The sequence below is a fragment of the Bos javanicus genome, chromosome 10, assembly GCF_032452875.1.
Source record: "Bos javanicus breed banteng chromosome 10, ARS-OSU_banteng_1.0, whole genome shotgun sequence".
NCBI classification, from domain to species: Eukaryota; Metazoa; Chordata; class Mammalia; order Artiodactyla; family Bovidae; genus Bos; species Bos javanicus.
Window position 1 is genome coordinate 27,627,904 of NC_083877.1, and position 24,283 is coordinate 27,652,186.

Below are 24,283 nucleotides of genomic sequence, written 5' to 3' on the forward strand. Positions count from 1 at the left end.
AAAGGCTAACTGACCGTGACTTTTAGTTAGTATCACATTGTTCTTAGGGTAATGTGAAAGATATTAAAAAAGGTCAAATGGTTTTGTAATATTTTGGATTCAGCATATGTTGCAATCAATCACATTTACAGTCAATGACAATCAGTTCATTGATGCTGATTAAGAATGCTTCTCACCATCTGCCACATAATAAACAAGCAGTAAAAATTAATGACACTTGAAAGTATTTTTTAAAAAGGTAATTGTGTTTTTCTCTCCATTAGCTTTACAAAAGAAATGTGTATAAACTGATCATCTCCTGTGAAAAAGGGAAGGAATTTATTATGAACTCAAATTTATAAGGTGGGAAAGGATTACAGAAATATCTCAATAGAAATAAAAGGTATTGAGACCAAAAGATGCAAAGCTGAATAAATAATTTCCAGTGTAATGACACTTTAAAATACGATGTGGAAAAAAATTGTAAACACTTAAAACTACCGAGAGCTTGAATTTGTTTTCCTAGTCTCTTGGTTATAAATAGATTATTTTGTAAGCTTAAGGAGAATGAAGAAAGTTTAGAGAAAGTTAAAAAATGAAATTTGGGGGATGTAGGTAAAAGAGGGAAAGTGAAAAAGAAGTCCTAGGAGGAAATTTTAAAAGGTAATGAGTTTGCTGAATCTTGAAAACAGAAAGCTAAGGGATGACTTAATTTGTTGCATTTATGTACATAAAGGTTATTTGAAAAGGACACAGAATTATCTATATTTACCATAGTTATAGAAAGTAAAAGTAGAGATGGTCTTAAATTAGAGGAGGCAGTGTTTTACTTGGTTGCAAAGAAGGTTGAGCCGAGGAGATTGTTAAGCTCACGATATTTTTAAATTGAGGGAGAAACATATAAATTATGATTTTAGTTAATATTTTGCTTAAATCAAACAGCTGTACATAGATCCCTTTCAATTTGGTGACTATTTGAAACTTCAGTTACCAATATTTCCTTCATCTGTAAAAGATTAAATGTCTGGTAATCTGTTTGAAGGATTAATCAATTCTCCATGGAACAAAAAAAGGACTAATCACAACAGAAGGCAAGGCATTATGCCTTGGTTTGCGAGTTACAGGTATCTAATGAGTTTACAGGGTTCCCTGGTGGCTCAGAGGGTAAAGCGTCTGCCTGCGGAGCAGGAGACCCGGGTTCGATCCCTGGGTTGGGAAAATTCCCTGGAGAAGGAAATGGCAACCCACTCCAGTACTCTTGCCTGGAAAATTCCAGGGACTGAGGAGCCTGGTAGGCTACATTCCATGGGATCGCAAAGAGTCAGACACGACCCAGCGACTTCAGTTCAATGAATTTTAAAACATGGGCATAGCTAATTTGTTTAAGAAAAATTATTTCAAAGCATAGCCAATAGGCAAAAGATTTTAGAACACCTTCATTCAGTTTGCCCCTGTATTTGAAGACTTTTAGGTGAATAAAGTCTCCATCTAGAATCATCTCTATACTCTTGCTCTGGACTGAGATTGGGATCCTGACTTTGTCTCAAGTGACTTTAAAACTGTGATGACCCAAACTTTTCAAATTTTTACATTCCTTTACATTTGGATGGATACACCTAAGTTCCATATTTATACCTTATTCTGCTTTAAACGGAGGAGGCACTGGCACCCCACTCCAGTACTCTTGCCTGGCAAATCCCATGGATGGAGGAGCCTGGTAGGCTGCAGTCCATGGGGTCGCTAAGAGTCAGACACGACTGAGCGACTTCACTTTCACCTTTCACTTTCATGTGTTGGAGAAGGAAATGACAACCCACTCCAGTGTTCTTGCCTGGAAAATTCCGGGGACGGGGGAGCCTGGTAGGCTGCCGTCTATGGGGTCACACAGAGATGGACACAACTAAAGTGACTTAGCAGCAGCAGCAGCTGCTTTAAATCACCTTTCCTAAAATTCTTCGTTCTTGACTAGTTGATAGAGATTGCAGAGTCAAAAGGCAAATAAATTCACAGCTGTATGCACATAGCTGATAAAAACTTATTAAGAAATTCTCACCATCTGCCAGGCTGAGTCCCTTCACTGTTCACCTGAGAGTACCACATTGTTAATCAGCTAATACCCCAATACAAAATACAAAGTTTAAAGTTAAAAACAAAAGAAATTCTCCCCAGAGCCTTAGTACTAAAAGACACCTATAATTGTTTATAATTACAGAATTTCTGAAGAGTGGGTCGAGAAAGTACTGCAAATTAAATCTCATAAACTACCTTTCACTTAATTTAAAGCAAGAATTACCCTTCTTTTCTTTGTCATCATACACATGAAAAGTGAAAGTGAAGTCACTCAATCGTGTCCGACTCTTTGTGACCCTATGGACTGTAGTCCGCCAGGCTCCTCCTCTGTCCATGGGATTTTTCCAGGCAAGAATACTGTAGCCCGCCAGGGTTCTCTGTCCATGAGATTTTCCAGGCAAGAACTCTGGAATGGATTGCCATTTTCTTCTCCAGGGGATCTTCCTGACCCAGGGATCGAACTCAGGTCTCCCACATTACCAGCAGAGTCTTTACCCTCTGAGCTACCAGGAATCCATTATATACACACTTTCTTAATTTTTTCACCCTTATTAGATTTTCCTTTTATTTCTTCTTTTTCCCTAAGTCTTCTTTACTTTTACAGTTCCTTATTTTCTATTATTCTTGGTTGCTTAGGAGCTATGCACAGGTTCCTTACCCATCTTCCTTAATTATATAATTATATGTACCTTGACCTGCCTCTTGAGAAACCTATATGCAGGTCAGGAAGCAACAGTTAGAACTGGACATGGAACAACAGACTGGTTCCAAATAGGAAAAGGAGTACGTCAAGGCTGTATATTGTCACCCTGCTTATTTAACTTATATGCAGAGTATATCATGAGAAACGCTGGGCTGGAAGAAGCACAAGCTAGGAGAAATCTCAATAACCTCAGACATGCAGATGACACCACCCTTATGGCAGAAAGTGAAGAGGAACTAAAAAGCCTCTTAAAGAAAGTGAAAGAGAAGAGTGAAAAAGTTGGCTTAAAGCTCAACATTCAGAAAACTAAGATCATGGCATCCAGTCCCATCACTTCATGGAAAATAGATGGGGAAACAGTGGAAACAGTGTCAGACTTTATTTTGGGGGCTCCAAAATCACTGCAGGTGGTGATTGCAGCCATGAAATTAACAGACGCTTACTCCTTGGAAGGAAAGTTATGACCAACCTAGATAGCATATTCAAAAGCAGAGACGTTACTTTGCCAACAAAGGTCCATCTTGTCAAGGCTACGATTTTTCCAGTGGTCATGTATGGATGTGAGAGTTGGACTGTGAAGAAAGCTGAGCACCAAAGAATTGATGCTTTTGAGCTGTGGTGTTGGAGAAGACTCTTGAGAGCCCCTTGGACTGCAAGGAGATCCAAGCAGTCCATCCTAAAGGAGATCAGTCTTGGGTGTTCATTGGAAGGACTGATGCTGAAGCTGAAACTCCAATACTTTGACCACCTCATGCAAAGAGTTGACTCATTGGAAAAGACCCTGATGCTGTGAGGGATTGGGGGCAGGAGGAGAAGGGGACGACAGAGGATGAGATGGCTGGATGGCATCACCGACTCAATGGACATGAGTTTGAGTGAACTCCGGGAGTTGGTGATGGACAGGGAGGCCTGGCGTGCTGCATTTCATGGGGTCGCAAGAAGTCGGACACGACTGAGCAACTGAACTGAACTGAACTGAATTATATTCATATAATTTTAGTTACTTAAATACATCCTCTTTGATCTTTCAAAAAATATTTAATTCCTGATATATTTACATAGCTCTTTTATGTACCAGTGTCATTCTAAGTTGGGGATACATGGATAACTACACAGGTGTAGTCCTTAACTTTCTGGGAGTCACAATCTAACTGGAAATGAGAACAAACAAAAAAAAAATCAGTGAACTACATTTATAGTACTATTAAAAAAATGCAGTGCTTCTTAGAAAGCAAATATATTTAATCTGCACAAGATGGTTTTTAGTTTGTTTTCTAAAAGAATGAGTGTAAATAAGTATGTCCAACTCTTTAGCTGTAATCTGCCAGGCTTTTCTGCCCATGGAATTCTCCAGGCTAAAATACTGGAGTGGGTAGCCACTTCCTTCTCCAGGGAATCTTCCCAACCCAGAGATCAAAGCCGGGTCTCTTGCATTGCATGCAGATTCTTTACTATCTGACCATGAGGGAAGCCCCTAACAATATGAATATTATATTCTCCAATTATTATATAGGAGATAATTATAACATAAAAAAATATCTTTTTGATATGGAAATTTGATATTATCTCCTGGTCAATACCATTTTATTTTCTTCTTATTAAATCGTGTTATATACTGTGCACTATTATAGATGTGTGAAAAAAGAAAAAATAACATTTACTGAATATTTACCTATAGTAGGTATATACTGAATGCATTATTGCAAAACTTTAATTATTTTATCATTATTCCAATGATTTTATACCCCAAATTACTCTGAGGAGTTAGTATTATTAATTGTAATGTCATGGATAAATGAAGGTTCAAGAATTTGCCAAAATTGCCTTGTCAGTAACTGAAGTACAGTTTAAATCTTGACTTACAGAATCCAAAGGACATATTCCTTCCACTGTGCTCTGTTCCTCCTGTAACTAAAAGTAAAATTACAAGATATTGTGATAAATTCTTACATAGAGGTTTGAGCAAGATACTTTTCGCTCTTGCATGATCTCCTTCACAGTTTTAAGCTTCACAGACTATGTGCTAAGTACTTTAGGGCAGTACTTCTCAAAGTATCTTTGGTGAAGAATCAGGTATTGTTCTTCAGTCCTTCATGGACTGATGTTTTAACAAATGCAAAATTTTATACTGGTTTGCTATCCTGTGACACTTCTAGAGAATTTTCTAAACACTCGATTTCCACACCTAACATGACGCAGACTTGTAACAGTTTGTGGACCTGCACCTCTGTGTGGATCATTTTTCATTGCTTCAGGGAATCTAAATATGAATAAATCATAACCCCTGCCTCCCAGAAGCTTACAGCCTACGAGGTGAGTTAGACTGGTACTCAGTTTACTAAAATACAAGAAATAGTCAAATAAATGCTTGTAGTATAAAACAAGACCTCACAAATATGGTTAAAACTTAATAGAACTTGAAGACAAATATCTTCCAGAGATGGGGAGCCAAAAGGAAGGCTCTGTCTATGAGAATAAGGCTTGTATTCTTAAAAGTTGATGGAAGAATTGAGAAGTGATGAAGAGTATGTGTGATTGGAGCTAGCCTGTATTAGTTTTGAGCCAAAAGTCAAGAATTTAAGGTTGAATTCCTATTACCCATGTTGACCGATCTTGTATGTCATGAATAACATTATAGCATCTACCCTAGAAGGAAGCAGAGTGGTATTAAATACAGAGAAAATTTGGTAGTTATGCTAGTAATTTAAATTCTAGTAATAATAAAGTAAGACTTCATAGATGCAAACAATATCTAAGTAATATTGAAGACGAATGTGTTCCCAGAGGTAGGGACAAGGAAGGAAGAGATAGGTCTTTCTGCTGGGTGAAGGTTTATAAGGCTTCAAAGAGATTGCAGTAGTGATTAGTGCTATATGACTGGGAAGATCATAATAGTTTTGAACCCAAAATCAAAAAGACTTGGGGTGGAATGCATATTACTCATATTTATTTTCTTGTGTCTCATGAGTAATACAGTGTATCAACCCATGGAGGAAGAAAAGGGTATTAAATGCAGAGATAAGTTGGAGGCAAGAACAGCTTCATATAACAGCCACCAGTTTTACTGTGTAAACATGGTTTAGAGATCATGAGCATTTTAGATCAGTTTTCATGCTAATATGTAAATTGGCTTTCATAACTTTGACCTTTCTTCTTCAAATTCATCAACACAATTGTCATAATTTGCATTTTTTCCTACTGTCCTCCTTCAGATAACAATGCTAACAAAGTCCATGGATGGAGCAAACCAGTCTGTGGTATCAGAGTTTCTGTTCCTGGGACTCACCAACTCCTGGGAAATACAACTTCTCCTCTTTGTGTTCTCCTCCACATTTTTCATGGCAAGCATGATGGGAAACTCCCTCATTATTCTCACTGTGACTTGTGACCCTCACTTACACTCTCCCATGTACTTTCTGTTGGCCAACCTCTCCTTCATTGACATGGGTGTTTCTTCTGTCACATCTCCCAAGATGATTTATGATCTTTTCAGGAAACGTAAAGTCATCTCCTTTAGTGGCTGCATCACTCAGATCTTTTTCATCCACGTCATTGGTGGTGTGGAGGTGGTGCTGCTCATTGCCATGGCCTTTGACAGATACATTGCCATATGTAAGCCTCTCCATTATCTGACCATCATGAGCCCACGACTATGCATCTCCTTTTTAGTGGCTGCCTGGATGGTCGGCCTCATCCACTCCACAGTTCAACTGGTTTTTGTGGTAAACTTACCCTTCTGTGGACCTAATATGTTGGACAGCTTTTACTGTGATCTTCCTCGGTTGATCAAACTTGCGTGCATAGACATAAACCAACTAGAGTCCATGGTCACAGCCAACAGTGGATTCATCTCTATTGGCTCCTTCTTCATTCTGATCATCTCCTATATCGTCATCATTCTCACTGTTCAGAAACACTCTTCAACAGGTTCATCCAAGGCTCTGTCCACACTTTCAGCTCACATCACTGTAGTAGTCTTGTTCTTTGGTCCTTTGATATTTGTCTACACGTGGCCATCTCCCTCTATACACCTGGATAAGTTTCTGGCCATCTTTGATGCAGTTCTCACTCCTTTCCTGAATCCAGTCATTTACACACTCAGGAATCAAGAAATGAAGGTTGCAATGAGGAGGGTATGCAGACAGTTAGTGAGTTATAGAAAGATTTCTTAAGTGATGGCTGTATTGTAAAGATCCCTTGTTGATTATTGATGGTCATTACTGATGATCAAACTCAGACAGAAGCTTTTGATTGTTCTACCTTAATTATGCACAATGATATCAAGTCTATTTTGTCTTTCATTTAGGAGGGAGTGACATTCACTTCTGAAGAGAGGTGTTACATATTAAGTATTTATAATCAAAGATTATAGTAATCTTGAGTCTCAGTTCCTAAGGAATAATATTCACATGAAGTAACTATTAGAAATACAAAACAGATAAACTTCTTTATGGCCTTGAGAACAGGGACCCTTTTAACAGGAACCCTTCTCAGAGACAGGAATTCCTATCAGCACCTAGCGGGAGACTTGCTAGATGAGGACTGAAATGAGTCTTCATACTAAATGCTGCAACTTTCCCACATTCTTCCTTGGGTCTCTGCCAGGGCTGTGCAAAAGAGGGCAGACTCTTCGAGAGCAAACACACAGTCTGAGAACATACATGTAGGAACCCAGTGGTCACACAACTCTGGGTAGAAGCCATAGAAGTTGTTCTTGGAATTAAAAGATCTGGGAAACACCAGGTGTTTTCCTCTGTGATTGGCTTTATGCTACTTGAACCCATTACATTTCCTTCCTTTTTTCTTCCTGTATCTTCCTCTTCATTTTTCTTCAGCCACTTATGGACTCTGGGCTAGGAAAACTTTCCCCCCTTTCCCTCTCCTTTCCCAGGCCTTTCTTCCTTCTCTTTCTTCTCATCCTGTTATTCCTCCCTGTTTCCCCCTGCCCTGCCTTTGCTGCTCTGTCCACTTCTAACTTCCCTTCCTGATTCCCCTTTTTAATTGCTCTATTGTAGTTAGAATAAGTCACCAACTCAACACATTTCATGTCTAAAGGATTTATTATTCTTCAGGAGTTCAGCTGTTGAGTGTGATTGAAGGCAAAATAAATGGCAAGGGGAGGGCCCCTTATAGAAGTGGCTTTCATACTTTTTGACAGAGATTCGTAGTAAGAAATAGGGTATACACTGTAGTACATACAATACCCCATCCCCACAAAGGACTGAACTAAGGCTTAACGTAGCGATATTTATTTTTATGAAATTTTGCTTTCCTTTCATTTTCTTCCTACTAAGAATTGTTAAAAACATACTTTGTGAGTTGTTTACAGAATCTCTGATTACTAAGAAAATTAAACAGAAGTAGAGTGTTACATTCACTGTTTCTAGTTAAAAGCAGAATAAATATACCAAGATCAGTGTGTTATGTCATTCTAACAGATATCCAAAATCTAGTCTTGCTTTAATATATTTAATAGTATAGCACTTCTAAATTTATTTAAATAAGCCTATCAAAACTTTACTGTACAAATGTTGTCAAAACTAATATATATCATTGCTTCAATTTAGCTCATTATTTGAAATTATATATATGCATATATAATTATATGATATATATCCAAAGCAAATAGAATTTGCTTCCTAAAAACCATCTATGGCTCTCCATATCCATTCAGGTCTTCTTTTATAAGTACACATTAACAATACCTTATTTTTATTGAAAACACAGTGTATTATTTGTAATGAAAGAAAAATCATGCCTTGATTACCACAATTTTAATATACCAAACTCTTATTAAAGCAAATTATACATTCAATTCTTGGTGTCTATACTTAGTATTCTTTAGTACTAAAAATGATTACATGCATGTATCGAACCCATTCAGTTTTATTGTTTACTATCCACTTTCAATTTCTGGAATAACATTTTATCCTAGGATAAATGTACCCTTTTTCCCCTTGATAGTTTCTGGTCATGTTAATTCTAGTACAGCCTCAGTCACCCATAGTAATTATTACTTTTAACCAACATAAGCAATTTGTATTCCACTGAGAGTTCTTGAAGGAGAATAAAGGAGAATCATTTTAGTAAACTAGCAAAACTCATGAACACACTAATATAACCCCCAACAGACACGCACACATTCTGTTCACATTTTCTTATAGGTAGTATAAATTATGTTCTTAAAGTTGCAAACATGAACATAAGCAGTAACTTGATCAAAAGATATAGATGCTCTATAAAGATGTAAATAAGTTCTCACACACACACCACTGAATGTTTCAACATTCAATCTTTGAATAATTCAAAACTTATTCAAAGAATATCTACTAATTACTATGTTTAATAGTAAACCAAGGTCTTAAAATTGCTGAAGATATTAAACATTTTGTTTAAATAGACACACTGCTTGTCTTATAATCTTTACTGGTAAGGTTGGAAAGGATATCTATCACTGTTTTATTAAAAATATAATCAATTGAATCTGAATTGTCCAAGGATTTATTTTCACTATGTGCATTTGGATTTTCATAGAAAAACACTTCTGTGTTAGTCATTTTTATAAGAAATTTTCTGAAAAATCTAGCAAATTTAAAGGAGTAGAAGTTCATTTTAAAAATTTTGCAATATGGGCTGTATTATTGTAGATTCCTGTCAGCCTCTAACTGTACAAAAATTTTGTACAAAAATTATTAATATCTCCTTGAGTTGGACTATTTCACATTCACACTAGTTTCTCAATTGCAGAAGTACAGCCACACATAAAGTTCTCATGTTCAAATTTACAACCTTACCTACAGATCAAGAGAAGAATCAGATTTACCAAGACATCAAAAGAAGAGACACTCACAGGCATTAGATTGCAAATAAACTTTCTACTTATAGAGAAAAAGAGACATATTCTTACACAAATAGATTTTTCTTTAATCTTTAGTTAAGTAACAGAGAAAATTCTCTATCACTTCTCATCTGATAGAGAATCGTTTTTGTACTAGTTTGCTAAGGCTGCGATACAGCATACCACAAACTGGCTGGCTGCCATAACAGAAATCGTCTCATGTTCTGGAGACAGGAACTCCTGACTTCCCTTACTGCTGTCCCTTTTTAATCGCTCTATTGTAGTTGTAAGTTGCCTCCTCAAACATACTTCATATCTTGAAGAGTTTATTATTCTTCACGAGTTCAGCTATCTAGTATGAGTGAAGGGAAAATAAATGGCAAGGGAGGGTTCTAAGGGTACTCAACCCATGATGCTTGCTGATATCTCTGACCTCAAAGAGGGCTCTAGCAGTTCATGGCTTATTGTCACTGCTACTTGAGTAACTGTGAGTTTTCTTCCTATATTGTCTAGATGGGCTTTAAGTTGATGTTTTGTCACTGTCTGCAGGGTGGGAGAGTCTGCACTTAAGTCCCTCAGTTATGACCCTCCATATCACATCACAATGAGGATGAGGTTGGATTTACGTGGATATTGTGTCTCCATCTTTCCTCATATCTATGCAGGAGCTGTCAAATCTCCCTTCAGGTCTTCTTTAGGAAAAGTTGCTCTGTATATAGCTTTAGATTTGTTGTGCCCATGGAAGGAGACGAGCTCAGCATTATCCTATGCTGCCATCTTGCCTTTCTTCCAGTCAGGGAATAACCTTTAGTTGTACACTTCTCTTGGAAGGGAAGATGGCCTATTGTACAGATAATACTAATTTCTGAGGAGAGCTAATGATTTATTTGTTTCTTTAAGACCTAAGAAAGAACACGAGTATAAATTTTTTATGGTAGAGTCTGAGGAGAAGTATATATGGATGGACTTTTCAAAAAGGATAGAGACTGCCCATGAAAAAGACTATTAGAGATTATTCACTATACAGTAACAAGAAGACTTCCTTCTGTGATGCAAAACAACCTATTTTCCCAGCTATCCTAGTATTATTTCATTGGTATCACATACTATTCATTATTAATTGGTACTAAACAGTGCTGATAGAAGCATAGTTGACGTCTCTGCATAGATGAAGCAACATGAATTTCCCCCTCACTATGGGTAATCTATCTTTATTGCTGAGTGCCAAAGCTTCCCATGCAGATGTAAAGCTTCCCTGTATGATGCCACACCTCATCATACTCTCCATAGACTCACTGTCTACCTTTCCTGCAAGTATTAGAGATTTGTCTCCATACTGTGCTGATTTTCTTTCCCAAATGTGGTGCTTCTGCTAGCACTACCATTTGTGGACTTACAGAATACCTTTCTGCCTTATCTGTTCCTATGGTGTCCCATGCAACTTTGGCTCTGGACATAATTTTCTAGGAAATGAAGTGTGATAATAAGCTTACACCCATGGAATTTACTACATTTACCAGAAGCATCTCATTGATGGAGTGGTAGAATGGACTAGTTAATGGTCAGGTTTCTATCAACAGGGAGGTGAACAACTTTTAAATTTAAGATGCTTCCTATTTGGTGCACTACATATCTTAAGCCAGTGAACAATATATCTTGCGTTCTATCCTAAAGGCAGCATATATGAACCCAAGGTATAAAAAGTCACTTTTACAAAGGACCAAATCATTTACAATGTCACAAACCTCCGTCCATAGTTCATCAGGCACTTTGTCTATCAGATCTAGGCCCTTAAATCTACTTCTCACTTCCACTGTATAACCATAAGGGATTTGATTTAGGTCATACCTGAATGGTCTAGTGGTTTTCCCTATTTTCTTCAATTTCAGTCTGAATTTTGCAATAAGGAGTTCATGATCTGAGCCTCAGTCAGCTCCCAGTCTTGTTTTTGCTGACTATATAGAGCTTCTCCATCTCGGGCTGCAAAGAATATAATCAATCTGATTTTGGTGTTGACCATCTGGTGATGTCCATGTGTAGAATCTTCTCTTGTGTTTTTGGAAGAGGGTGTTTGCTATGACCAGTGCATTCTATTGACAAAACTCTATTAGTCTTTGCCCTGATTCATTTCATACTCCAAGGCCAAATTTGCCTGTTACTCCAGGTGTTTCTTGACTTCCTACTTTTGCATTCCAATCCCCTATAATGAAAAGGACATCTTTTTTGGGTGTTAGTTCTAAAAGGTCTTGTAGGTCTTCATAGAACCGTTCAACTTCAGCTTCTTCAGCATTACTGGTTGGGGCATAGGCTTAGATCACCATGATATTGAATGGTTTGCCTTGGAAACAAACAGAGATCATTCTGTCATTGTTGAGATTGCACCCAAATACTGCATTTCGGGCTCTTTTGTTGACCATGCTGGCTACTCCATTTCTTCTAAGGGATTCCTGCCCACAGTAGTAGATAACAGTTATCTGAATTAAATTCCCCATTACAGTCCATTTTAGCTCGCTGATCCTAGAATGTCGACATTCACTCTTGCCATCTCTTGTTTGACCACTTCCAATTTGCCTTGATTCATGGATCTAACACTCCATGGTCCTATGCAATATTGCTCTTTGTAGCATCAGACATTGCTTCTATCACCAGTCATGTCCACAAATGGGTATTGTTTTTGCTTTGGCTCCATCCCTTCATTCTTTCTGGACTTATTTCTCCACTGATCTCCTGTAGCATATTGGGCACCTACCAACCTGGGGAGTTCCTCTTTCAGTATCCTATCATTTTGCCTTTCCATACTGTTCATGGGGTTCTCAAGGCAAGAATACTGAAGTGGTTTGCCATTCCCTTCTCCAGTGGACACATTCTGTCATGCAAAGATGGGCTTGATAAAGGACAGAAATGGTATGGACCTAATAGAAGCAGAAGATATTAAGAAGAGGTGGCAAGAATACACAGAAGAACTCTGCAAAAGATCTTCATGACCCAGATACTCACAATGGTGTGATCACTGACCTAGAGCCAGACATCCTGGAATGTGAAGTCAAGTGGGCCTTAGAAAGAATCACTACAAACAAAGCTACTGGAGGTGATGGAATTCCAGTTGAGCTATTTCAAATTCTGAAAGATGATGCTGTGAAAGTGCTTCACTCAATATGCCAGCAAATTTGGAAAATCAGCAGTGACCACAAGACTGGAAAAGGTCAGTTTTCATTCCAATCCCAAAGAAAGGCAATGCCAAAGAATGCTTAAAATACCACACAATTGCACTCATCTCACACGCTAGTAATGCTCAAAATTCTCCAAGCCAGGCTTCAGCAATACCTGAACCATAAACCTCCAGATGTTCAAGCTGGTTTCAGAAAAGGCAGAGGAACCAGAGATCAAATTGCCAACTGAAAAAGCAAGAGAGTTCCAGGAAAACATCTATTTCTGCTTTATTGACTATGCCAAAGCCTTTGACTTTGTGGATCACAATAAACTGTGGAAAATTCTGAAAGAAATGGGAATACCAGACCACCTGACCTGCCTGTTTAGAAACCTATATGCAGGTCAGGAAGCAACAGTTAGAACTGGACATGGAACAACAGACTGGTTCCAAATAGGAAAAGGAGTATGTCAAGGCTGTATATTGTCACCCTGCTTATTTAACTTATATGCAGAGAATATCATGAGAAACACTGGGATGGAAGAAGCACAAACTGGGAGAAATATCAATAACCTCAGATATGCAGATGACACCACCCTTATGGCAGAAAGTGAAGAGGAACTAAAAAGCCTCTTCATGAAAGTGAAAGAGGAGAGTGAAAACACTGGCTTAAAGCTCAACATTCAGAAAATGAAGATCATGGCATCTGGTCCCATCACTTCATGGGAAATAGATGGGGAAATAGTGGAAACAGTGTCAGAATTTATTTTGAGGGGCTCCAAAATCACTGCAGATGGTAATTGTAGCCATGAAATTAGAATATGCTTACTCCTTGGAAGGAAAGTTATGATCAACCTAGATAGCATATTAAAAGCAGAGATATTACTTTGCCAACAAAGGTCTGCTTAGTCAAGACTATGGTTTTTCCAGCGGTCATGTATGGATGTGAGAGTTGGACTGTGAAGAAAGCTGAGCACTAAAGAATTGATGCTTTTGAGCTGTGGTGTTGGAGAAGACTCTTGAAAGTCCCTTGGACTGCAGGGAGATCAAACCAGTCCATCCTAAAGGAAATCAGTCCTGGGTGTTCATTGGAAGGACTGATGCTGAGGCTGAAGCTCCAATATTTTGACCACCTCATGCAAAGAGTTGACTCATTGGAAAAGACCCTGATGCTGGGAAGGATTTGGGGCAGGAGGAGAGGGGATGACAGAGGATGAGATGGCTGGATGGCATCATCAACTCAATGCACATGAGTTTGGGTGAACTCAGGGAGTTGGTGATGGACAGGGAGGCCTGGCGTGCTGTGATTAATGGGGTCACAAAGAGTCAGACACGACTGAGTGACTGAACTGAACTGAACTGAAATTATTTACAATATAAACTTATGCTTCCTATTCTTGTGAACTTTGGTTTATTGCATTCAGATAGCTCTATGACCCAAGAAAGAATGCTTCCAAAGGGAACACAGCTAAGACTGGCTTCTGACAACTTGGGGTGCCTCGTGTCATTGAGCCAGCAGATGGAAAAAACTTGCCTCTGATATTTGTGGAAACTATTGCAAGAGTTAAAATGGATGCTCATAAGCCATACTTTGAAATATTTGAAAGTTATAAATCAAGGTAACAAAATTTTGAGTACACTGTGTTTTGTCCTACATTAATAAACATACGTTATTTCCTCTTCTTCTCTAGTGTCTTATTATGAGTCTTTAGGAGATTTTTTCTGGTCAAGCTAAATAGGTCCCTAGAGATAAAGTCCCATGATCCGTGAACTCCTAAACTTCAGTCTTTGCAGTGTTACTTGGTCATTGTCCTCTAGACTTATTAATAAACTTCATTTCTATAATGGCAAGATTTTATGGCACTTAGAGAACACAAGAATATCTAACACTCTATGAGGAGGCTTCTTTTCTTTGTACAGGTAAAATGGAAGAATGAGAATAAACTTAACAATAAGGAAAGTAGCTCTATATCAGATATGATTCTATTTGGAAACTACTGTGGAAATGAATCATATCTTAAAATGTATGAGTATATCCTAAACCTGGGTAACAATTTGACTAGTAATGGAGAATAATTGTGAAAAGGGGTATTAACACATTGGAGAATGTAAACTGACCATCACTTTTAACTAGAATCACACAGTGTTAGGGTAATGTGAAAGATATTAGGAAAAATCTAATGGTTTTATAATGTTTGGGGTTTAGCACTCTATTTTCAGTGATAATGAAATGAATGATTCCCATTCTCTGCAATTTATTAAAAAGGTAAGAAAAGTTGGTGACACATGAAACTAAGAAATCAAGGGTAATGCTGTAATCTCTATTGGTTTTCCAAAAAAGATAAATTATAAACTGGTTTTCTTCTCTGAAAAGGGCAGCAAATTTATTTAACTTGTGAAATTTTCAAGGTGGAAAAGAGTTTTAGAGACACCTAAATAGATAAGACACTCAAAGTTCCAAATATGAATAAGTTGTTTTCAATAAAATGTCAACTTAAAATAAGATGTGCAAAATTTAAAAACAAAATGAAAACTACCAGGAGATCAAATTGGTTCTCTTGCTTTCTTATGTGCTTTACAATTTTAAAATGTTTTTTATTTATTTTTTTTTATTTTTTTTTATTTTTAAACTTTATATAATTGTTTTTTATTAATCTTTTTCTCTAGTAAGAATAGTAAGGATTTAGATGAGAAAGGAATACTAAGAGGAAACATAAAAGACATTGAGTTTTAGAAACAGAAAAGTAAGGGATTACTCAGTCTTTTTTAATTCATATATATAAAAGAGTAATTGAAAAATATGCTGAAAATGATTTCTATGCATACAGCTATAAAAAGTAAAAGAAACAGTCAAATTAGGGGGAACAGAATTTTACTTAGGTATGAAGAAAGATTTTTATGACAATTTGAAAGTTAAAACTCAGGACATTTCAGGACAGCCCTGGTGGTAGAGTGGATAAGACTCCACCCGCCAATGCAGGGGACACAGGTTTGATCCCTGGTCCAGGAAGATTCCACGTGCCACAGAGCAACAAAGCCCATGCAACACAGCTACTGAGCTCATGTGCCGTAACTACCGAAGCTGGTGCACCTACAGCCCATGCTTTACAACAAAAGAAGCCACCACAGTGAGAAGCCACGCACCACAACAAAGAGTAGCCCCCACTCGCAGCAACTAGAGAAAGCACATGTGCAGCAACTGAAGACCCAGCACAAGCAAAATTAAATAAATGAATAATTTTTTAAATGCAGGACATTTCAGCTGAGGGACTTTCAAACCTCTTAATAATTTTAGATTGAGAAGGAAATGTATATGAATAGTGGTTTAGATTTTTCAAAACTATGAGATGTCTGTGGATACCATTTTTCAGCTTGATAATTCCATTATTTAGAACCCCCACCTACCAGCATTTTCTTCATCTATAAAGAATTAAATGTCTAGCAATGTGTTTCTGGAAGATTGATCAATTCTCTATAAGTCAAGAAAAAATTAATACTGTAAAAGGAGAAGAACTGGACCTTTTCTTTTTTACCATGTAAATTTAATTGCTTAAATAATTATCATTTGATCATTTATGATTCAGCTGGCTTCAGACGGCCCTGTGCCCCAGGAAAGAATTCTTCCAAAGGGAACACCTAAGACTGGCCTCTGACAACTTGAGGTGCCTCGTGTCACTGAGCCAGCAGATGGAAAAGAACTTGCCTCTGATATTTGTGTAAACTATCGCAAGAGTGAAAATGGATGCACAACCAATCTATAAGAAAATGGTTTCAAAATCTAATCAACTGGGAGATTGATTGTAGGTATTTGTTGACTCCTAGGTGACTGGACATCAGACCCTAATGTCTCCATCTAGAACCCTCTCTTTGACTATTGCTCAGGACATAAATAAAAAAAAAAAAATTTTTTTTTTAAAAAAGGACATAAATAGAATTCTTAATGTGCTTCAGATGCATTTAAAACTTTGACATTTGAGTTTTACACATCAAACTATGAATTTCTATATTCTGACATTTGTTCGTATATTTCTCTCCCTTTTGGAACATATACAGCAATTTCATTTTTCACCTCTTTCTTTTCTTCTAGTAGTCATTGCAGAGTAGTTAAAGAACAATCAGTGTTACCCCAGTAGTTTCCATATTTATAGCTCTTCCCTCTTTCGATGCACTTTTCCTCAAATTCCCAGTTGTTACATTGTGGAAGATATTCAAGATCCAAAAGGAAACTAAATTCATAACTAGATGTGTGTTACTAGTATAGGCGTATGGAGAAAGTCTTCAAAGAGACTGAGTACTTAAAAGATACCTGTAGACATGGTCTTAAAAGTTGCTATAATTTAAAAATTCTGCAGAATAGGCCCAGAAACTAATATTACTCATATCCCATAAGCTACCATTTACTTCATTTAAAGTGGACTTTGTCTTTCTTTGTCATTATACACATACTTGCCTTATATCCCTTCTTTTTGACATGGGCTACTCATTTTTCCTTAATCCTCCTCCATTTTTATAATCTGTTTCTATTTTCTTCTGTCTCTTCAAAACTCCTGGCAGTTTTTTAAACTCCTGCCATAGATACACAAAGCAGCCATATTTTATGGTTTTCAATCATCTAATTATATTATCTTTTATCTTTATTGAATTGTTATGTTATAAATATATAATCTGTATTCCTATCTCTATTTCAATTGCAATCTTATCTTCCTATATTGAGGTTATCTTTATTATGTGTAAATCATAATTGCCAAATCATTGAGTATAAGCAAAGAAGCAGGAAAAGTAGACAGGAAATGAGCTTGAAAAGAACCAGACTCCAGAGGACTTTGAATGCTCTGTTAGAACTTTGTGGTTTACATGAAGGCAAAAAGGGACACACTAGATTTTTAACAATATGGTTGGGTCTGTTTTGAGAATTGATGTATTTTTGTTGGAAGGGAAAGTACTTGAAAGAGAAGAGAATTCTGGTGAGATTTTTGTGATAGATGTAGCAAGAACTGATGAAAGTAGGGGTAATGGAAAGAGAAAGGAATGGATCCATGGCAAATGCATTAAATTAAAAAAAGAAATTCTGACATATTTCAGTCATTTAAAAAGTACCCAAAACTGTATGATTGGGTATTTAATTTCAAGATTAATGGACACTTGTTATTTAACAAATTTGTTTTGAGAGGATATCACTGCAAGTAAAATTGAAATCACTCATCCTATCAGATTCCTCTCTTTTCCTCCTCAGAGAAAATCACTATTCTGACATTGTTGGGTAGCATTCTTGTTCAAACTTTCTATTGCATCCATATATATTTATATTCAATAATGTTTTGAAACATATAAAATGATATTTATGTTAGTATAAAATTTTATGTTTTTCATTCAATATAAAATATTTGAGTTTTTCATGATGATAAATATAAATCTGGTTTATTTAGTTTACTTTCCAAATAATTCATTTCATTTCACTGTATTAACTTACAATTTACTTATATATAACCTCATTGTGGATATATATATATTACTTCCATTACCAGATACATTAAAGAAGAGAAATTAATTAGATTTGATGACAAATATTGTCTCACATTCCCAGTTCTGAAACACATTCATTTTCTCCATTCTACAAATGGGAAAAGGGGTCAGATATGAAATGTATGTTACCAAAGTCACCAAGTATTAGGTGACAGAAGGTGAAATATAATTTTTCAGATATCAAAGCCTATACTCATTTCATTATCCCATGCAGCTTCTTTTAAAAATAATAGAAACACTTGTTATAGAATATGATAAGAGCTAAATTGAGATGAAGTCAAAGAATAATGAAGTCATATAATCAGTCTATTTAACACAAAGTCCCAAATGGAGTCTGTTGTCCCTGATTCCACATTGAGATTGATGATTAACTTCAATATATTTTGACTAGAATGAGGCACTCAAGCATTTTACTGAAGACTTGTTAATTCCTCTACTGTGGTGCTTATAAAGAAATATAGTTGTAGAATAGCCCTATAATTTATTGAGGGAGTTAAAAGGAAACATTAGAAGCAGAAAACTACTCAGGTTGGAGGAATTAAGAATGATTTCTTAAGGAGGTAGAAATTGAATTCAGGCAAATTTATGGAGACTTTTGAGTGGTTAGGTGACAATGATTCTCTTATGGTGTCTGAGGCCCCTTAGGAGATAGAGAGGTTGAGTAGAACAAATTAAGCTGGCATTTTGTATCATGAGTTCATCCAAAAAGCCTTATGTTCCAAATAAGAGTACTTTCCTGGACAAGTAGAGTAAGAACAAATGTCTTAGCAAGCTTCCCAGTTTCCCAGGACACTGAAGTACATTAATTAGTGATAGAAAGTTGTTGGAGGTAATTAATCATGAAGACCAAGGCAGCAGGTACCAGCTTGATAATAAATGACTGTCATCAGCTATAATAGGGGCTTATCTTTCCTCAACAGTTTCTACTATCACTCTGTCACATGTTTTTGTTGAAACTGTATCCTCAGAAAGTCATGATTACAGAAAAAAATAAACAGAAAATAGGACTCATCTTGGAGTCAGTAGATTTGGGTTTTAGTATAAGTGCTAACACTAAGTAAACTTATGGTTTGGATCAAGTTATTTTACATATTTAGGTATTTATTTCCTAATCTATAATGACTAGGGATTTTCATAAATAAAGCATATTGATTTTATCAATAGTTCTGAAGGAGGAAACAGAACAGGCTCTATCTTGAAATCAGAACTCCATCTTGGGCCGGACTGCAGACTTTGAGCTATATGCCCAGTGTCTATGGAAATGACATACCAACTGGAAAACCAGAGCCCCCCCCACCCACCCAGATGGAAGAACCCCAGGGCTCTCCATCACTAAAAGACTATCCTAATTATCTGTGCATATGTGACTAGAATCATATATTCTATTATGCTTATTGGGGTATAACCACAGGCCTATTGATAATTGTCCACTGTTAACTACCTAGGCTTCAGGCAAATGAATCATGGGTTAACTTTGATTGTCAGGGAATTGGGGGAGGTCGGTTTATGCACATACAGTCAGGGTATATAAGGTTTTCACAAAAACTGGTCAGGGTCCTTGGCTAAGAGGAGACTCTACCTTGGGCCCGCCGGTGGAATAAACTGGACTCCACTATCTGCATTGTCCTTCTGAGTGAGTTTGTTTCCCGGAACGCATGGCTACAACAGTTCCTGAAGTTGACCTCATTGAGTTCACTAGTCTCTTTCACTAGATTGAAAACTTTAATTTTAATCCTATTCCCTATTTTCATTTTCCTTTATGCAAAATTTTCATTTTCCTAAATTCCCCAACTCATAACTGTGTTCCTTCTTTCTTCACATAATCAGTCTCTAACCAGAGTAAATACATTTAATTTACCTTTTCAGCAAATCTATATTTGTGATTCTAAGTTTTTGGTTCATTGCAATGAAGAAGACAAATATAGTCCATAATTTCATGTAGCTTGCAGCCTAGTTGGGAAAGAGAAACAAATAATAAATTACATTTGTGGTGTTACTACTAATATATACAGTGTTCTTTGAGAGCAAAGGAATTAAACTTGTAGAAGATAATTAATATAATTAATAGGATGTGAATATTACATTCTTTATAATTATTTACTGAAATATATTTTGTGATATGAAAATTTGATGGTCCCTGTGGGTCAATATTTTTTGTTTTATTATTCATTCACTGCACAGTGTTGAGTGCTATCAGGGCAGTTGAAATAAATAGAAGCATAACACTTACTGAATGCTTAGTACTGCCATATGATTAATATACATTAATTATTTTACTAATTATGATTTCATAGATCAATAAACTGAGGCTCAAAGAGTTTAAGTAACTCACCCAAGATAAAGCTGTCAGTGGCTGAACATTATACATGTATATATCTTTGTAATCTAAATCCAGAAACATTATTTTCTTTTCTAAGCTAGGATATATCTCTAAATAAGAATAAATAATTACAAAATAATGTGATAAGACCTTATATCAAGACTTGTACAAATGGGATTTCACTATGTTACACATTTCATAGCTTTAAAATTTTCAAATCATGTTCTCAGTACACTAAAGCGGTGTTTCTCAAATTACCTTTGTTGAAGGATTTTTCTTTAGTCTGTAGTCTCCCATGGACTATTTCTTTGGGAAACAAACAAAATCAGAAACATGAATGTCACTGTAACATCAGATTGCTAAAGAAGTTTCTAAATACTCATAAATTCTGTGCCTCAATGAGCAAACTAGAAAGAGTTTATGGACCTGCACCTCCCTGTATGCACCTCTTACTTCAGTGGAACTGGGGTCATAACATGATAGTTTTAAATGCAAAATCAAAAGTTTGGGGGTTGACTTCCTCTTACTCGTGCTGACCATCTTGTATGTCATGACTAATATTAGGGCATCAACCCTGACAGGAAGCAGAAGGTGTTAACTGCAGAGACAAGTTGGTGATAAGAACAACCTCACATAAGAACAACTAATTTTTTTTTCTGTGTAATGACACTTATAAGCCATAAGTATACTAGGTCAGTTTTAATGCTAAAGTTGAAATAAGCTGCACGAGTTTGACCTTTTTTTTTTTTTTTCCAGTATTATCATAATTTACACTTGCTCCTTTTGTCCTCCTTCAGATAGCAATGCTAACAAAGTCCATGGAGGGAGCAAATCAGTCTGTGGTATCAGAGTTTCTGTTCTTGGGACTCACCAACTCCTGGGAAATACAACTTCTCCTCTTTGTGTTCTCCTCCACATTTTATGTGGCAAGCATGATGGGAAACTCCCTCATTATACTCACTGTGACTTGTGACCCTCACTTACACTCTCCCATGTACTTTCTGTTGGCCAACCTCTCCTTGATTGACCTAGGAGTTTCTTCTGTCACTTCTCCCAAGATGATATATGACCTTTTCAGAAAGCATAAATTCATCTCCTTTGGAGGCTGCATTGCTCAGATCTTCTTCATCCATGTTATCGGTGGGGTGGAAATGGTGCTGCTCATTGCCATGGCCTTTGACAGATACGTTGCCATATGTAAGCCTCTCCATTATCTGACCATCATGAGCCCAAGGATGTGTGTTTTCTTTATAGTGGCTGCCTGGATGATTGGCCTTACCCATTCAATGGTTCAACTAGCTTTTGTGGTAAAATTACCCTTCTGTGGCCCTAATGTGTTAGACACTTTTTACTGTGACCTTCCTCGGTTCATCAAACTTGCCTGCATAGACACATACCAACTAAAGTCCATGATCACAGCCAACAGTGGATTCATCTCTGTTGGCTCCTTCTTCATTCTAATCATTTCCTACATTATCATCATTCTCACTGTTCAAAAACAGTCTTCAGCAGGTTCATCTAAGGCTCTGTCCACACTCTCAGCTCACATCACTGTAGTGGTCTTGTTCTTTGGTCCTTTGATATTTGTCTACACGTGGCCATCTCCCTCTATACCCCTGGATAAGTTTCTGGCCATCTTTGATGCAGTTCTCACTCCTCTCCTGAATCCTGTTATTTACACATTCAGGAATCAAGAAATGAAGGTGGCAATGAGGAGGGTATGCAGACAGCTAGTGAGTTATAGAAAGATCTCTTAAGTGATGCTTGCATTGTGAAGAGCCTTTGTTGACTACTGATGTTAATTATTGGTGGCCAAACTCAAGAAAAAATCTTTTCTTCATCCTACTTTGATTTTCTAAGCACACTGATGTAGAATCTATTTTGTCTTTCACTTAGAAGGGAGGGACATTCACTTCTGAAAAGAGAAAAGGAATTACATATGAAGTATTTTCAAAGTTTACAGTGATCTTGAGCCTCTGTTCCTAAAGAATAATATTTATATGAAGTAATTTTTACACATACAAAACATGGAATCCTTCTTTAAGGCCTTTGGACAGGAGAATCTGTCTTTTTGTAACAGAAGCATGTCTCACAGAGATATTTAGATAGCATTACCAACTCAATCGGAGAAGGCAATGGCATGCCACTCCAGTACTCTTGCCTGGAAAATCCCATGGACGGAGGAGCCTGGTGGGCTACAGTCCATGGGGTCGCACAGAGTCGGACAAGACTGAAGCGACTTAGCAGCAGCAACCAACTCAATGAACACGAATTTGAGCAAATTCTGGAAGACAGTGGAGGACAGAGGAGCCTGGTACAGTCTATGGAGTGGCAAAGAGTCGGACACAACTTAGTGATTGAACAACATGTCTCACAGATATGAATTCCTTTTTTTTTTTTTAAACTTTACATAATTGTATTAGTTTTGCCAAAAATCAAAATGAATCCGCCACAGGTATATCAGCACCTAGTGGGAGACTCGCTAAGTGAGAACTGAACTGAGTCTTCATATTGGATACTGCAGCTTGCCCACATTTGCCCCCTCCTTTGGCTCTTTTCCAGGGTTGTGCAAAGAGGGCAGAATCTTCAAGAGCAAGCACACAGAATCTTTGAGAACATGCATGTATGAGGTCGCACATCTCCAGTAGAAGCCATGGGAATTGTTCTTGGAAGAAAAAGAGCTGGGAAACACCACAGTTTTTCTCTATAATTACCATTTTGCTACTAAACCCCATTAGATTGTCATTTCCCTTTTCTTTCTAATTCTTTCTTTTCATTTTTTCCTCAGTCACTTATGGTCTTTGGACTAGGAAAAACTTTTTCTTATTTCCCTCTCCTTTCTTAGACTTCCCTCTCTTTCTTCCTGTCCCATTATTACTCTTCCTTTTCCTACTTTCCTGCATTGCCTGCTCTGTCCCCTTTTAGCTTCCCTTACTTCTCCCCTTTACAATTGTTCTATTGTATTATTATAAGTTGCCTACTCAACAGTTTCACACCTTCAAGAACGCTTTGGTCACAGAAGTTCAGCTGTGAAGTTTGAGTAAGGGGGAAATAGCTAAATGGCAAGAGTAGGGGCTTCCCAGGTGGCTTAGTGGTAAAGAATCTTCCTGCAATGCAGGAGATCCAGATCGATCCCTCCTGGGTGGGGAAGAGCCCATGGAGGAGGAAATGGCAGCCCACTCTAGTATTCTTACCTGGAAAATCCTGTGGACAAAGGAGCTTGGCAGGTTACAGTCCATAGGGTCACAAAGGGTCAGACATGACTGAAGAGACTTAGCATGGATGCGCAATAAAGAATATTGTATTTGTTATAGTATATACCACACCCCATCTTTGGAAGAAATTTAAATAAAGTTTTATATAGCAATATGTACTTAGGGGGGAAATTTGCTTTCTTCTTTTCAGTTAAAAGCCTCTTTTTATAAGAGACTTTGTGAACTAGACTCTGTGCTAGGAAAACTACACAGAAGATGGATAATAACATTCACTGCTTCTAGTTAAAAAAAAAAAAATGAACTTCTCAAGATAAATTTATTTCTCTAACAGAGAAAACCAACTGCTAGTTTTCCTTTAATGTAATATTTTATTTTTTATTTATTTTTTTATTTTATTTTTAAACTTTACAATATTGTATTAGTTTTGCCAAACATCGAAATGAATCTGCTACAGGTATACCCGTGCTCCCCATCCTGAACCCTCCTC

General features: G+C 37.0%; 2 protein-coding genes and 1 non-coding gene across 3 annotated transcripts; all 3 read left to right on the forward strand.

The window, feature by feature from the left end:
- Nucleotides 1-1,125: 1,125 nt before the first annotated feature.
- TRNAR-GCG (transfer RNA arginine (anticodon GCG)) lies at nt 1,126-1,197 on the forward strand. The gene has a single exon. It is a non-coding gene; the product is annotated as a tRNA-Arg (tRNA).
- A 4,788-nt stretch (nt 1,198-5,985) lies between these two features.
- Nucleotides 5,986-6,924, forward strand: LOC133255407 (olfactory receptor 4F3/4F16/4F29-like). The gene has a single exon (XM_061429862.1). The coding sequence runs from the start codon at nt 5,986-5,988 to the stop codon at nt 6,922-6,924; it is 939 nt and encodes a 312-aa protein (XP_061285846.1).
- Nucleotides 6,925-21,349: 14,425 nt separating this feature from the next.
- Nucleotides 21,350-22,466, forward strand: LOC133255408 (olfactory receptor 4F3/4F16/4F29-like). The gene has a single exon (XM_061429863.1). It carries the CDS (start codon nt 21,385-21,387, stop codon nt 22,336-22,338), a length of 954 nt encoding a protein of 317 aa, XP_061285847.1. The 5' UTR covers nt 21,350-21,384; the 3' UTR covers nt 22,339-22,466.
- The last annotated feature ends 1,817 nt before the right edge of the window (nt 22,467-24,283 follow it).

What these genes read in the sequence shown, in the direction of transcription:
- LOC133255407 (XM_061429862.1), top strand. Translation starts at nt 5,986, where the DNA reads ATGGATGGAGCAAACCAGTCTGTGGTATCAGAGTTTCTGTTCCTGGGA.
- LOC133255408 (XM_061429863.1), top strand. Translation starts at nt 21,385, where the DNA reads ATGCTAACAAAGTCCATGGAGGGAGCAAATCAGTCTGTGGTATCAGAG.